Raw genomic sequence first — 16007 nt, forward strand, 5'->3', positions numbered from 1 at the left:
TAATATGAAAAATGCCAAACCTGACCGTGATCTAAACTCAAAAAAAAAGTGAGTCTATCCCTCTGTCGAAGGTCTGATTTTATTTTGAATGGTTCGAAAAGTTCGCCTGTATATTTCACTTTTGAAATTGTGTTTCACAATTTCAAAACAACAACAATAATAATAATATTTATTAATAATGATAATTATAATAATACAAATAATATTAATGTAAGCAATAGTTAAAAACAGATTATTTAGTAATTTATTCTGTTTAAAATCTAGATTTGAATAAAAATGTGCAATAAAATATTTTAATATGCTTAAAATAAATAAAACTCATTCATTAATATAAAAATCATTTTACATACAATCATATATAAAGTAAAAAACTCTGCTTTAAACCTCAAAAATTTAAATTTAAAAAAATCATACCAGTAAAACTGAATATAATTTCTTTATTAAAATAATTAACATAAAAAAGACAATTTGATTGAAGAAGTGTTCGTTTACAAAAACACTTCTAAATGTAATTGAATTTATCAGCAGTATTAGACTAAAATAAATAAGTGGTTGATAACAAACCGGTATTGTAAACCTAATAAAAATTATTTATTTAGAAGTGTGTAGTTTAAAAATGAATTTATTTACTTCATTTTAAATAAATATGCAATTTTAAGCGACCTCTGTTGTCTATTAAATAACAGGAAAGCTTGAAGTAAAAAACTAAAGACTTGCTAAAGATAGAATATACATGTAAACAGTTGGGATTGTTATATATAACTTTAGGTTTAAAGTTTCTGGTAAAATACATAAAATCTATAGCTTTATTTTATTAAAAATTATACAGAATTAAATTCCTTTGAACAGTAAGAGTACTTAATTTTACGTTTAAACAGTAAAGAGTAATTAACTTGTCAACTTGAGCATCTCAGAATATTAGGCTGGTTTTTTGTCTTCATAAAAACGTCAGCAAACCATATTACAATAAATCAAAACATAACTGAGACGTTTGAAATGTAGAAGGAAGTAAACCTATGTAAATTGAATGCGATAGGGAACTAGTCCAGATCTTGACTTCCGTAACAAAGCAAATAATGGAGATACGATCTCCACATATATTTTAATTTTAATTAATTATTTATCTACTAAAGTGGCTTATAATCTTTATTATGCCTATGATTTGGTTATTGTAAGCATATGTAATTCTTTTAGAAGATTCTATATCTAAATAGATATAAATACATTCTATAGTTTTGTTTTTAATACCGACTTAACTAGGAAGTTTTCTAACACTTCCTATTATAAAGAATCTCAAAATATTATTTTCAAAATGGTAACTAGCATTATAAAACAATTTATAAAAAACAAAAAAAAAAATTGCCATATTTTCTGAAAAACGTTTTCTAAGTAAATGCTTTACATTAAGCAACAAATTAATATTCCACATCACCATATTTATAAAAATTCTATCAAAATCGATCGAACGATTTTTTTTTACTGTAAACTATATTCAATATTAAAAAAAAAACTATTTGTTTTGAACAATTATGATAAAAAATCAATTTTTTGATAAGACTCAACAGTGAGAGGCAAATTTTTTTTTAATCATTTTGGAATTAAAAAATACATTTGTAAATATACTCAATATTTTAAAAAAGAAGTTATTTTATGTAACCCCAAACTATCATTTTATCAACAAATTAATTTTTTTTGTGTTTTATGAATTTATAATAAACTTCTTCGTAAAATATTAAAAAAAGTAAGTTATTATTACACAAAAGTGGTACCAATTACGTTTGTCTTAGCAAAAAAAAAACCACATAAATTGTTTCATTTTCCTGAAACAGCGCCTGGGAAGCAAGAAAGCATGTGCTTACTTGCTTTTTCACCATTTATAAAATACAGCTTCAACGCAAAGTCCGAGTCATATATACTTTATAATACATCATACTGAAGAAAGTTGTTTGTTAAATCGTTGAACTAATTCAGAAAATCTTTAAATAATAATATTACCACATTTAGCTAAAAAAAAAAAAAATTAAAAAATTGAAAAACATTTTTTTAAAATATAATCATTTTTCTATAATATACAGGTTCGTTCTTATAACCTACGTTTGCATCTTCTCGGTAAGCAGAAAAGAAGAGAGGTTAAGCGGATGAATGTAGCTAATTCAAAGAGAATCTACAGCTTATAGTAGAAGGAAAGATATTAGTAATTTAGCAGATGAAAGAAACTATATGTATGGTGGGAGAAACTCACAACAGCGCATGCGCTACCTCAGGTCAGTTTTGCGAGTCATGATATTTTACTTCTATACTAATGTGAACAACGCTTGCTTTTTTGTTGTCGAGTATAATATACAGGTTAAGAAAAAGAAAAAAATCTGTTACACGTATTAATGCAAAATATCATACACGGTTATTCAAGAAGAGTATTAATCAAATTTTACACAAGCACATGCAATTAAGAGATACCTTTTCTTTAATCGAATATAAAAAAAAACAGTTCTCGGTCAGAATAATTCATCTTTATTGTCATTATAACATTTTCAAAAAAAATCTTATATTATTATACTACACGTAACTATGATTTTCTGAATCTGAGAGCTCAAATCCATTTTTACTAACTCTCATGCTTTCTACCGCTCATTAATTCTCTGTTAAATTAAAATAGTTTTTAAGTACATTTTTCTTCACTTTCAGTACTGTAGAGATCTCTAGTTCATCAAAGTTTTACGAAGAAATTATTTTCAAAATATTAAAATTTTAGAGAAATATATTTATATGAATTACTGATATAAAATGAAATATTCTGTTGCTGCTTCTACAGCCGACGGCAAATAATGAAACTACTGTTTTTATAGTAATTCGAATATATATTTTAAATATAAGTTGAATAATTTAAATTAAATAAAAAATTTATTTTATTCAATCATAATGTTCAATTTTACTTAATTATATTTTCATTGTTTTTACCGACTTTAAAGAAAATTATGGTATTATTTCCGAACGGAATAGATAGGTGTGATTGGGAGGCAAAAATTTTTTTTTTTTACGTTTTGAAATATGATGAGTACGAAAATACCATTCAATTTAAATGGGGTTTCCTTATAATGGGATTGTATTTTATATATATAAATGTATATATATATATATATACTATACACAAAGTTTTATACATATATAAAGGATATACCTTTATATATAAGGATATCACAAAAACTTGATTGGCAAAGTTATACGATTTTAAACTAAACAATCTACGTACAAATGCTAAAAATTGTTAAAATCCAGTTATGTGTTTTTTTTTCTAATTAAAGTCGAACTTCCCAAATTTGTGTTCAACATTAATAGATATTAATTACTCCAATTTTCTCGGAATTAAATTCTCAATAAAGTTAACTAAAAATTTTTATTTGTTTACTGGTAAATCAACAAAGTTATTTTATTGAAAACCTAAAAAAGTGTATTTTCCGATAAAAGTTTTTAATGTTTTACCCCGTTTTTCTTAAAATCTAAGTAAGATATGGGATGAAACCTAATATGATCCGGGACCACTTTTATTCAATTTCTTAGATTAAAGACCATAAGAAAGCACTAAATTTACTCCTCGATTTGTACTCCAAGAATTTTAGTACGGTTTTATTTCACAGAGGGAGCAGAAAGTACAGCTAAATGTTTCACGAGCCTAGACTCGCTAACAAACCGTTTTCTGTCCTATGTTTTATGAACTTTTTGGCTATAGAATCATCTCCCGACAGATTGCTGTGCAATTTGGAATCATTCAGTGTATTTATTAAATTCATTTCTTTATTTAATTTTAGAATTAACTTAGTTTCGAGTTCTAGTAATCATTTTGCAGTATAATGCTCATTTTTAGTGACGGGGTTTATAATGTTTTTTATTAATTTTTGTTTTTGGTTAATAATGGTTTACAATAAATAACCCAGTCTTAATTTTTATCCCTTTTTACGAATAAGATGTGTTATTTAGTTATATTTCTACAGTGTGTATTACGAAAATAAGTTTCTATAAGTGTCGTTATATTTATGAATATTATTTAGTTAAGTATATTATATAGTATTTTTAATTAAATTTTTACTCTTTTATCAAAATATCATTAGCTTATCTCAATCCGTAATCTATTTTACGGGTATTTATAACATTGACAACTATTACATCTTAAATAATTTGGAAAAATACTTGTGATATTACGCTAATTAGGCATGTTATTTTTCATACGCTAAAAAATCTCCATTTAATATTCGCATGCAAAAGCTTCAAGCTTGTACGGTAAATAATCCATCCAAAAAAAATAATAATAATAAAAAAGTAAACGGAAGCCTTTAACTATAAGCCTTTTTGTTACCAATAGTTAATATTAAATTTAAACTAATTTTTATTCGTGATCGAGATTTGCTAATGATGGTTCATTAATAGTTGATTAATCTACATTGATTTTGTTGAATATATTTTAAAATTATGTTTGTACTATCATTTAACGGGTTTAAAACAGTTATTTATAAAAATCTTTTTAAATATCTCTCACATAAAAAAGTGCACTATCATAGAATAAGCTTACACAAATAAAATAATCTTATTTAAACATGTCCGCATATTTTGTATGGTAACAAAATTGCCAGTAAATAAGCCTACAATATTAAAAGAATCACTAATTTACTAAACCAATCTCCATTGGAGTGAATTATTTATACGAATAACATTCATATTTTCAGCTATGTAGTTCAGTCATTTTTTTTTTTTTAATTAAAATATTACTCTGTATATATTAATATAAAAGTATTATAACCTACATAAGTTTGTAACGTTTGTATACACCTGCAGATATTTCACATGTGAAATTGATCTAATAAAAATCAAATGCTTTTTAAAACTGAAGATTTATATTATACTAAAAGGTTCAACAAATATATTCGGTTACAGTATTTACTGGGAAAAAAAAAACAGTAAATAAGCACACAAGGGACAATATTCATAAATTCTTTAATCTAATCTACCATTTGTAAGAGCACGTGCTAATTTTGATCCCCGATATTATCCTGAATATGTTTTTCTTTATAAGACCTTTATCTTGTATGATATTTCTCTTTTGTATGCACCAATCCTTTTAATAAAACACACGTTAATTTTATCCTATTTAATTCAATTTTTTTTGTGCATTGCAGTCATAGTTATATTTTATTTAAATTACATTTATATCTTTTATCAACTAATTAATTGATCCGTGAATGATTTTACATTTAAGAAATATAACATAACAATTTAAATCTATTTTAACGTTTTTATTACAATTTTTTTAACGAACTTATTTGCTTCAACCGATCATAAAATATATTCTATTTCTAATTGTAAACAATGTTAGTAGTTTTTGAATATTTAATAGTACAAAGATATGTATTTCAAAAATAACTATTCACATAAAAAAAAACTTGTATAAAATAAGTTACTTTTTTTACTAAATAGGAAAAACGTTTAAGTACGCTCTATTCTTCTCTATACTTTCTAAATATATTTAAAATGTAATTTTAATATGTGTATGGGTGCACCAGCGTGTTTCATCTTTGACAAAATCAAATATCAGTGCATATAATGTTTACCTTCTTGGTTAGGTATACAATTTCTTTTATATCATTATTTATTAAATATTATATACATAAAAAAAATTAAACAACCAAAAACATATCGTTAAATAATGACCAGTACAATGTTTTAGAAGTCATATTTTAAATTCAAATTAATAAATGGAAATCTGTAAAAAAAAATTAATTTATAATTATTTTACTTTACAAGATTCATAAATATATGCCTTCTCAGTTCTCTACATATTTATTCCACATTATACCATTACATTATAATAACCGTTAAATTTATAATTGAGATAAGATAGGATAATAAATCTGCTTCTTAATTAAAAATATACTATAATCGAGCATACAAAAAAAAAAAAAAAAAAACAAGAGCAAAATTAGTATTAAAAAAACTTACCGACAAACCAAACTTGTTTAATTTTGATAATTTGTTTAAAAATCAAGTACATTTTGTATCTGTAAAATGAAAGAAGCAGTTAGATAATAAACATTATGAGAAGGTACTCAAAGAAATAATAAATTAGCATTTCATACGTTCAATTTATAAGTTAGTAAAATACGTATTGGTGCTTAATAAACATGTGCTGCAAATGTTAAACATTAAAACAAACAAGTATAGAAATTTAATGCAAGGTTATATATTATGGCTGTATTTGGGAGTGTTCAAGTGTGTTAATGTATGTTTTTTTTTTAGTTAAATGTTAATTAAATTAGCGAAATATAATGAACATAATCCAATAAGATGTCTTTCCTCGAAAGAAAAATTTAAAGTAAAAGAGGAAACTGTAGGATATTTACTTTTACAACTTCTTAAAAATAGAATTTGTATTTAAATTTCATAGTATAAGGAAAAATAAAATAATACTTTTGTTTAATGTAATTTAATAAATTTTGAGCGTCAGTGAATGTATGATTTAGATAATTTAAATTTTCGTCAGTAATAAATGTTCTTTGCAAACTCCTCGTAAAAATGATAATTTAATGAATTCCAGGACCATGAGTGAATGTCATGTTCCGAGAGCTTAAAATTATTTGCTACATTGCTGTGCTAACTAGTTTAAAAAAATAAAAAACTCTCATTATAATTTTATTTATTTCTTATCTACAAAGCTAGAATCTGTTAAAATTTACCGAAAATTTGAAAAAGAATGATGAATAAGAATAAATGAGTAAAAGTTAGTTATTCAACAATTTTTAACCTGTTGATTATAACTGAACAAAATTAATCAGGTTGAGTTATGACTCATTAACACACACACATACACACACACAACACAAAGAAAATAAACAAAAATACTAAAATCACGAAATCGTTCATTAAATCTAGTAAATTGCTAGTGTTAGTTTCTTAAAATAGTTTCTTTGTATCTAAAAATTTTAGTGCCAATTAATATGTTTATTTTATGGTGCCTTTAATTGTATTTCTTCTTGAATTTTTATATTTCTTGTTTCGTTTTAGAAATAGTAAGATATGCAAAAACTTATGATTTGATGAAGGACGAGACATCTCCTAATCTTGGATCGAAAGCGTTCAAGCATATACATTTGAGCTAAATATGGCCAGATGAAATTAGCTATTTAACGTACATTTGTAGATGATAAAATTTGATGCTATGGATAAATGCAGTATACGACTATTAATCAAGCAATTTTCTATTTTTAATAACTAACTGCTTTGATGCTGAAGACCAAAAATGTAGTTTATTTTATAATATACTATATTCGTAAAAATGCAACCTAATATTTTTTGTATGCCTGACGAATTTAGGAGAAAAAAGAAAAGAAATTAAAAATTTAAATCTCTAGATAAAAAATTAAGTATAAAAAACAGAATTATCTAATAATATACATATAACAATGTATGTTATTATTAGCTACAATTAACTTTTTCTTTAAATATACCATATTCTAGTAAATAATTTTTTATAGAATGTTAAATTATTAAAGTTTTATTGAATTTAAAAAAATTTAAACTGACTTTTATTCATTTAGATAAGTTTTAAGTATTGAAAGAAGAATAATAGTGAAAAAATAAACCGTAAAATGCACAATAGTTATTTATATAGCTTAAGTTGTATTAATCTACGACTTAAAAGTGTACAGAACATGAAATGCAGTCAAGGTTGCTTTAATGAGTCGCATCAATTAGAATAAGAAACATTTCTTTACAGATTTGTAAAGAAAGGTTCCACATATGCTACGTTTCGCTTATATTAAATATTTTACATAATTACTTACAATTCTTATCTTTAGTTTCTATAACGTAATAAAAGAGTCCTCTTTGGATTAAATGAAAAATTATAAAACTATTAAGTCGCTGATTATTAAGAAATAAAAATAAAAAAATCAGTTAAAATGATATGAAAACATTAAGAAAAAGGGTAGAAAATATGAGAATATAATTACATAATAATGCGATCAATTAACTTCATACAAAAATTACAAATTTTTTTTACCTCGATGACGATGTTTGTTCTATAAATTTCATACTTCTGTTTCTCAGAGAGGGTTCCTACCATTTTGATAAAATTTTGAATTGTTTAATGTTGTGTTTTTTTTTAAGTATAATGAAGTTCTTACAGCGTTAATTTATTTAAACAGAATTACGAAAATCACTATTAAAGAAATGACTTGAATAAACACAAACACACACACACACACACACACACAGAGAGAGAGAGAGAGAGAGACACACACACACATATATATATACATTCATATATATTTATATATATACACTCTCACATACACAAAGATAAAAAACGGACTTTTTAAACGATCAAGTTTTAATAAAGGAATTTATGTAGGTCGTAACTAAAATTAAGTATTAAAAACCATGAATTCTACATTTAAAATTAATGGTATTTCATTGAATGGGAGGCCAAGACACAGTATATGAAAACACTAGATCCTATCGAAAAATAAAATCCAAGATATTCAACTTAGACATAGGATGTACGGTGAAAGAACTAAATAATAAAGGATGAAATAGAAGGAATTATTTAATATGATTATGGAAATGTACCAATTTTTTCAAGGCATTATATTTGTGAGGGTAACCCTAAGGGAAGGAGAAAATGAGTATAAAAGATTTGAATATTTTTAGAATAACTGCTTGAATCAGATTGCTATCAACGTTAAAAGAGATATTATAAGCCTACACTTTTAACAGAGTTTTAGTTTATTTTATTATTATTATTTTTTTAATTATTATGTTGAACATTTTTTGCATAAAGAATTTTTTGGTTTTTTGTAATAAAGAAAGCATCTTAAGATTGTTTTTTTAATTCACGTTATTATTTTATAGATAATACCACGCTATTTTAAACCTATATTTTTATTAAATATTTGGGATTATTATGAAGTCAATATATACTCATAAAGAGGAAATTTATTTATTTATTTTTTCTACGCCAGAGTAAGCATTTCCGTCATTTTATTCCACACTGCTCAATATATAGCCGCCATATTAACATGTTTCTTACAGCTAACATAGGTAAAGTTGGTGGACACACAAACAAATGATAGGCTGTCATTTCTTCTTCGTTGCGTAGGATGGACTGAGAAGTCTCAGCCACGCCTATTCTGCTTAGATAGAATCGAAAATAATCGTGTCCAGTGGCTAGCACTGCTACCGCAGTAAAACATACACTGCTACCGCTCTAGGTAAAGTCAGTGGAGGTCGTTTTTTAGGGCCGAACATTGACGTCCAGCATTTGTCACCCCAATCTCTAAAATTTGCTACTCTTGCTCTCTCCATGAAAGCACTTTTTTTCAGACCGTTCGTTTCGCATTACGCAATGAATAAGCAGTATTGGCTGCGATTGGCGTGCAACCAACTGCGCAAGGCGATCCGCTTGTTCATTTCCATAGATACCGCAGTGGGCCGAAATCCATTGCATAATTAGTCCATCTACGGTTTTACTACGGGTGATCATGTTTTTTTCGGCACGAGAGAATTCCATAAATAGAAGAAATCGCAAGCAGTGCTACCTACGAATCCGACAGCAGCACTATCTTTTTTTCGGCAGCATCCATCATTTTTTTCAAGGTCAGTGCAATAGCAGCAACCCCTCCGTCAAAATTTGTGGCATTTTCCCAAGAGCTGCTGAAAGCTGGAACAGGCTTTTATACACACCTGCGCCTGCATCAGTATTTGCTCCAGTAGCTGATCTATCTGTGTATATTCGAATTCATTCTGACTCAGGAGCGTGCAGCTAGGATACCGCCTTTTTTTCTTAACAGAAATCAAGAATTTGTTGATGGACATTATTAAGTCTAAAGCAACCGTAAACGGATACGTCCAAAAGCCATGTTAAGATAGGTCTGGCAGAGGCCCTCTTAATTCAAAGTTCAGGCCTAGGTCTGAGGTGATAGATTTTGTCACATGGCTAAATGTCATGTGTTTTTAGCGTATGGGTTATATCCCTATTGTTTGCCCAGTTGTCACTGCCGCTTCTAAGAATGCGCTCATAAAGGAAGATGGCATTCCTTTCTCATCTGTCTTTTAGAGACTCAAATTCTGCCTGTAATTGCATGGCTAATATCGGGGTTGATTTTGCCGCACCGATAATGATCCTTAGTGCCTTATTTTGAACCAAATCAAGACGCCACAAAGCTGAGTCAGTAACTGTCACCATAATTCCGGATCCATACTCTAGAACTGGTCTTAAACCTCTGGAATAGCTCCCCACTTTACGTTATTCGTTTCATCAGTCGCAGTCTAGATTTACCTTTCACTGCAGCATGTTCACTTTGTTTAGCCCAGGTCAGTACATTATCCAACACTAGTCCCAGATATTTCGCTTCGTTAATCCAACTTATGGACTGATCGTTAAACTACACTTCGAGGACATGTTGCTTTGTCGATAGCGAATATAACTGAAAGACTGTCTTCTGTGGGTTGATGATCATTTCGTTTTCTTCCGACTAGCTCTTTATCACCATTAACGTATCGTTAGTCCACTTTTCAAGAACTGAGATCTTGCTGCTGATACCCCAGATTATCAAGCCGTCAACATAAAGTAAGGTTTCTGTATCATGCAATTTTTCCATGAGAGTATCGATAACATCATTAACCGTAACATTAAAGAGCATTGGACTGAGTACCGATCCATGGGGAAGTCTCTGTTTGAATCCCGAGGTGTTTCTCTTATATTTCACATTAATATGACGTTGGGATAGGAATGATTTGATCCACCACATTAATTCACCATCAATTTCCAGGAAAAAAAAAGTTTGAGCAATAGTTTATCCCTCCGTACTCTATCAAACACAGATTTAAAATCAATGAAGGTCATGTTCATTAATTCAAGCTAGTGTACTTTGCTTTTTATGGAATCCTTCTTTAATCGCCTGGAAAAGGTATGCTATCTGCTCGATGGTATCTCTATGCTTCATAAATCCTGCTTGGCGCTGCGATATGCCATTCTTGATATTATTTAAGGCAGATAATGTAATCTTCTCATAACCATTTTTCCGCAACCTTGCAGAAAGTTCTCGTCAGTGATAATGGTCGAAAGTTATCAAAAGCGTTATTCGGCTTGTCTTTTTTAAAAATTGGTATGACCTGAGTTTATTCCACAGATCTGGGATATATCCATTTTCCCAGATTAGATTAATAAACTTTAAAATAACCATTTTCGCCCTCTCCCCGATGTGTTTGAGGAATCTGGGTACATGCCGTCTATGCTAGGTGCTTTTCCACTTTTTGTGTTCTCTAGTGCCATAGAGGATGGCAAGAATGGCTCATTTATCTGACTAGTAGCAGCTTCCTTACACCAGGTTAAGCGGATTTTTTTTTGTTTGGGTTGAAAATTGGTAGTTTGAGCAAATATCTTGCAAAATTTATCGGCAATATCCGCTTATCTTGTCAGTACTTTTAACCCTTCTGTCAAAGGTTCGTTGGCTACGACATGGCTATAGTTAATTCTGAAAATGAACTTGTACGCTCTAGCTTCATCTTTTCTAAAGTCCATGTTTTCAAGGAATCTTCTATAAATTTCACTATTTTAAATTATAATGCGTGTTTCAAGGACGCCGTTCTTTTGTCTCAGGGCTACGCAATCCTTATGGTAGCTGCTTGTTTGAGCTGTATTTCGAGCTGCATCTCTTTCCACCCAAAGTTTTTCAAATTCATCTATCCAGAAAGGAGTTTACCTTTTGATTAGACCACTCGGTATGAATTTCGCGGCACATTTGATAATTTGGTCTTTTATTTTCTTATATATGTGGTCTATACTACCTTTGAGTAATTTTTCAGTAATGTCCACATCAGATTGTCATGTGTATTCCTCTCATTTAGCTGTTTTAAAATTCTACATAGGGAAGCTTGCTCCTCTTAACTTTTTATATAATTTTCTGTTTTAATCACAAGTAGGAGATTAAAACATCTTCTTTGCCCAGAAGATCCAGCAGCCTGGTGCAACTTGAGGCTTAATTTTTCTTTTAAGGTTGGATTACTAAGAACAAGATCCGGGTGCGTTTGCTGCCCATTGTAGGCGCGCTATCATCATTCTCGATATATACCACTGGTCCGCTATCTATGAAGTCTCCCACTATGCTAATTATTGGATCAGTGGTTTGATATCCCCAATTAAGCGAGCGGGCGTTGAAATCTCCCATCACCAGTGTTTGATTGTCTCAAATATTTTCCGGCCAGCTGAGATCGCACTTGTTTGTTGGTGGATTATAGATAAAATAGAATTTTCACCTTCTATTGTCCATTGTTACCTGTACTTGCATAGCCTAATGTTTATCGTTTACATTAATTTCACGCATTACACATACTTCAGTTGTAAACTTAGTCTTCTCTCCTATCACAATACCAAATGCAATATGTTGTGACCGCTTAAGTGACGTAACTGTGTGTCCTGGTAGCTGGTAATGTATGTCATCTGCCGATTTTCCTGCTTCCACTACGGCGAAAATGTCAATGTCATTGTTGGTAATGAGTGCTTTTAACTCTGTATATTTATCGTGGATCAATCCTCCGGCGTTCCAAAACAGAGACTTGATTTTAATACCAGATTTGTCAGAGCCTTTAAAAAGGCCGTTTATTGGCCTATAAGACATTGATCGTTGCGTTATGTCGCAATGTAAATTTACGGTTATGGGCTGTTTGGCTGCAACTGTTGATCGTTTGGATTACGCAGCGGGTACCACGAGAAGGCGATCAACTTCACCCCCTATAGAAGAAATTTATGGAGCTGTTTATTTATTGAAATAATTAAATGAAAAAATGTTTATTAAATTAGATGTTTATATATTATAATTATCATTTTGAAAAAAAAAGGTCTAAACAACTGACTTTTAATCGGAAAATAAGTTGAAATATTCTGCATAAAAGATAGAAAATTAAAAATTCTAATTTTTATTCAATTATAAAAGTTATAAAATTAATCTACTATAGAGACAGTAATTTGAAGGAAAACGTTGTATAATTAAATCACAATTGCTATTTACGGCAATTAAGTGGAATAGTATAATCAATTGGGAACCTTTGTGATACGAATTTATTTACGAATAATACTTTATCGGATAAATAAAATACGTATTTAAAACGGCAATGTCGAATTATTTGCAATATATATCGAACGATTAAAAAGTTATACAATACAAAACAATAATTTACTTGCCCTGAGGTAGATATTCCCCACGTCCGGAACACAACATCTACGTTCCACGTCCAGGGCGGCAACAGCTGTACTCAAGTACATTACATATAGCTGGCTAACGGGGTTCCGAGTGTTGTTTCTCGGATATACTTTTTTCCGTCGATTTACATCTATAGGCCGAATTACAGGACTGGACTTTACGGCCACCTGCAGATACGACATTATTAACGATTACGGAAATGGATTAATACCGCCGTTAGAGCTGGCGATGTGGCGGCCACGGTCAAAGTTATTTGCAGGTGTAACGGAGACCTTTCGTCGTCCACATGCCCCCCGCGATGGCAAGCATGTAGTTAAGGTGCCCATGTTCGGAGCATGGGAGCCCTGAAAGCTTCGGTGTGTAGGGGCCTGGAGTCAGTGCAGAGACTGCGCATCCGCTCTCTGCCAAGACATATGCCGGTTCCACCGGAGTACCGGAACGGACCTCCAGGGTTGGCAGCCCTGGAGTGGGGGTGTACCCCGGCGGCTAGCCTTACTACAGAAGGGATTATTTGTTCATGAATTTTCCTGAACAAACCAACGTGGCAGAGGATGCACGTAAACACCCTCGTTTAGAACCAGCCGTTTCGCCTGAGGCAAAACGGAGGAAAAGTACGGAAAATAAAAAGATAGAGATTGAGGCTAGAAAAAGCTTACAAAAGGCTTTTTTTAAAAGTAGTAATGTACCGAAACCTAAATATTTGGTCATTACAAAGGAGGATCGAAATTTCTCGAGGGTGAGTCCTTTTCTCATCGCTCGAGAAATTAACAAATGTGCTGGAGGCCCTGTTAAAGAAATAAGGAAAACTTTTACGGGACTTCATGTAGAGACTGTTAATGATATACAGTCTCAGAAGATTTTAGGGCTGAAGAAAATTGGAGAGCTAGCGGTACGTGTTGATCCCCACGGCACGCTCAACACCTCAAGGGGTGTTGTGGTCTGTCGGGATCTTTTAAATTGTTCGGAGCAAGAGATTGTAGAGGAACTGGCAGCACAAGGAGTAATAGAGTGCCGTCGATTGAACATGAGAAGGAACGGTGAGGTCTTACCCTCAGCTTCTCATGTCCTCACTTTCAACCGGCCTACTTTGCCAGAAAAGATAAGAGCGGGGATTCACCGTTTGGATGTGCGGGCATTTGTCCCACAGCCAATGAGGTGCTTCAAGTGCCAACGCCTTGGCCACACCGCTCTTAGATGCGAAAGACCGCAAATATGCGTGTGCGGTGAAGAGGTGCATGAGGGAGAGCCGTGTAAAGAGCCTCCTACATGTATTAACTGCAAAGGAGCGCATTCTTGTAGATCAAGGAATTGTCCTGTCTACAAAGATGAAGTAGCTGTGCAGGAAGTAAAAACCCTGCAAAAAGTCAGCTACTTCGAGGCAAAGAAGATAGTTAACGCCCGTAAGCCTAGAGCAACAACATCTTATGCTCAGGCTGCGGCTACTGTTCCTGCTCCTGCTCCGATTGCTGTAGATGAGGCTCAAATTATAAATAAACTTGCGCCTACTTTGGCTAACATGATTGAGAGGATCATCGAAAACAAGATGAAACCTTTTGGCAATAAAGAATTTGTTAAGCCAAAGATAGTGGTACAGCCTGCTGAAGATAAGTCGATAAAAGCAAAAGTTGCTCCTCCAGAAAAGAAAACGGACACCAAACCAGAATGTCAAGTCCGTCTCAGCGAGATTCTTGATGTCAAGAAAACAATAATACCGACAGAGACTGTTATGGAGGCTCCCAAGCCTCCTGCAACTGAAGTGGCCTCTAAGCCTCAGAGGCCACAAAAAATCACACAGGGGGGGCGAGTGTCCCCCCTCCCACAGGCGGTGACCGGTGCGACCCCCGTGTTGGGGAGCGGCCAGGTTGCCGCCTCTCAATCGGCGCCTGAAACCGGCGCCGATCCATGCCCGTCGTCGTCGGCGGCTTCGGTGGTCTCCGATACGGAGACCGGAAGCCTTACAGGCGACGACCTTCTCCGCGAACACGATGCTGTTCGTAGGATGGAGAAGAAAAGGAAAAGGGATGGCCGAAAGGAAAACCCAGGCAATAATTTAATTAAAAATTAGCGAGTCGATTGTACAATGGAACATCAATGGATGTTTTTCAAACATCCATGAGCTCCAACGCTTGGTACATGACGTAGACCCGATTTGTATATGTCTGCAAGAAACGCATTTCCGCCGAAATGAAAATTTTAAATTAAAAGGATTCGATATATTTCGGCGAGATCAACCGCCAAATGTAAGAGTTAGAGGTGGAGTAGCTATATTAACATCGACTAGAGCTACCACCGAAGCGGTTGTTCTGAACACCAACCTACAAGCGGTCGCCGTTAGAATGAAGCGACCGCTTAAGATCACTGTGTGCAGCATATACTTACCGAACTACGATTGGAATAAGGATGACATAGAAAGACTAATTTCCGAGCTTCCCCCACCTGTTTTACTGGTGGGTGACTTTAACGCTCATAATTCTCTCTGGGGATCGGATCGAGTAGATCCCCGTGGAAGAGAACTGGAAGGGTTCCTGATGAATTCTGAACTTATTATTTTAAACGACGGATCAGGAACCTGTTTCAATGCCAGAGATGGATCGACGTCCTGTATAGATCTTGCACTTATAAGCGGATCGATAGCACCGAGGTACAGCTTCCATGTTATAGACGATCTGCATGGAAGCGATCATTTCCCGGTGTAAATTGTAACTGATGTTACAAGAACAATATATGAATCATCCCATGGCTGCATTATACGAACGTCGT

At 31.9% G+C, this 16007-nt stretch overlaps 1 protein-coding gene across 4 annotated transcripts in view; it reads right to left on the bottom strand.

Moving 5' to 3' along the window:
• The window catches only part of LOC142322053 (uncharacterized), an 850063-nt gene that overhangs the window by 595315 nt on the left and 238741 nt on the right, over window positions 1–16007 (bottom strand). Inside the window, exon 2 of one of the 4 annotated variants that reach the window (XM_075360676.1) lies at window positions 5989–6047. The exons of the other annotated variants lie outside the window; for them this stretch is intronic. Within the exon in view, the coding sequence (XP_075216791.1) occupies window positions 5989–6040 (52 nt within the window). The 5' untranslated portion in view covers window positions 6041–6047. The remainder of the gene's footprint in view (window positions 1–5988; window positions 6048–16007) is intronic. 4 annotated transcript variants of the gene reach the window in all.

The sequence above is a fragment of the Lycorma delicatula genome, chromosome 3 (assembly GCF_047948215.1).
Source record: "Lycorma delicatula isolate Av1 chromosome 3, ASM4794821v1, whole genome shotgun sequence".
NCBI classification, from domain to species: Eukaryota; Metazoa; Arthropoda; class Insecta; order Hemiptera; family Fulgoridae; genus Lycorma; species Lycorma delicatula.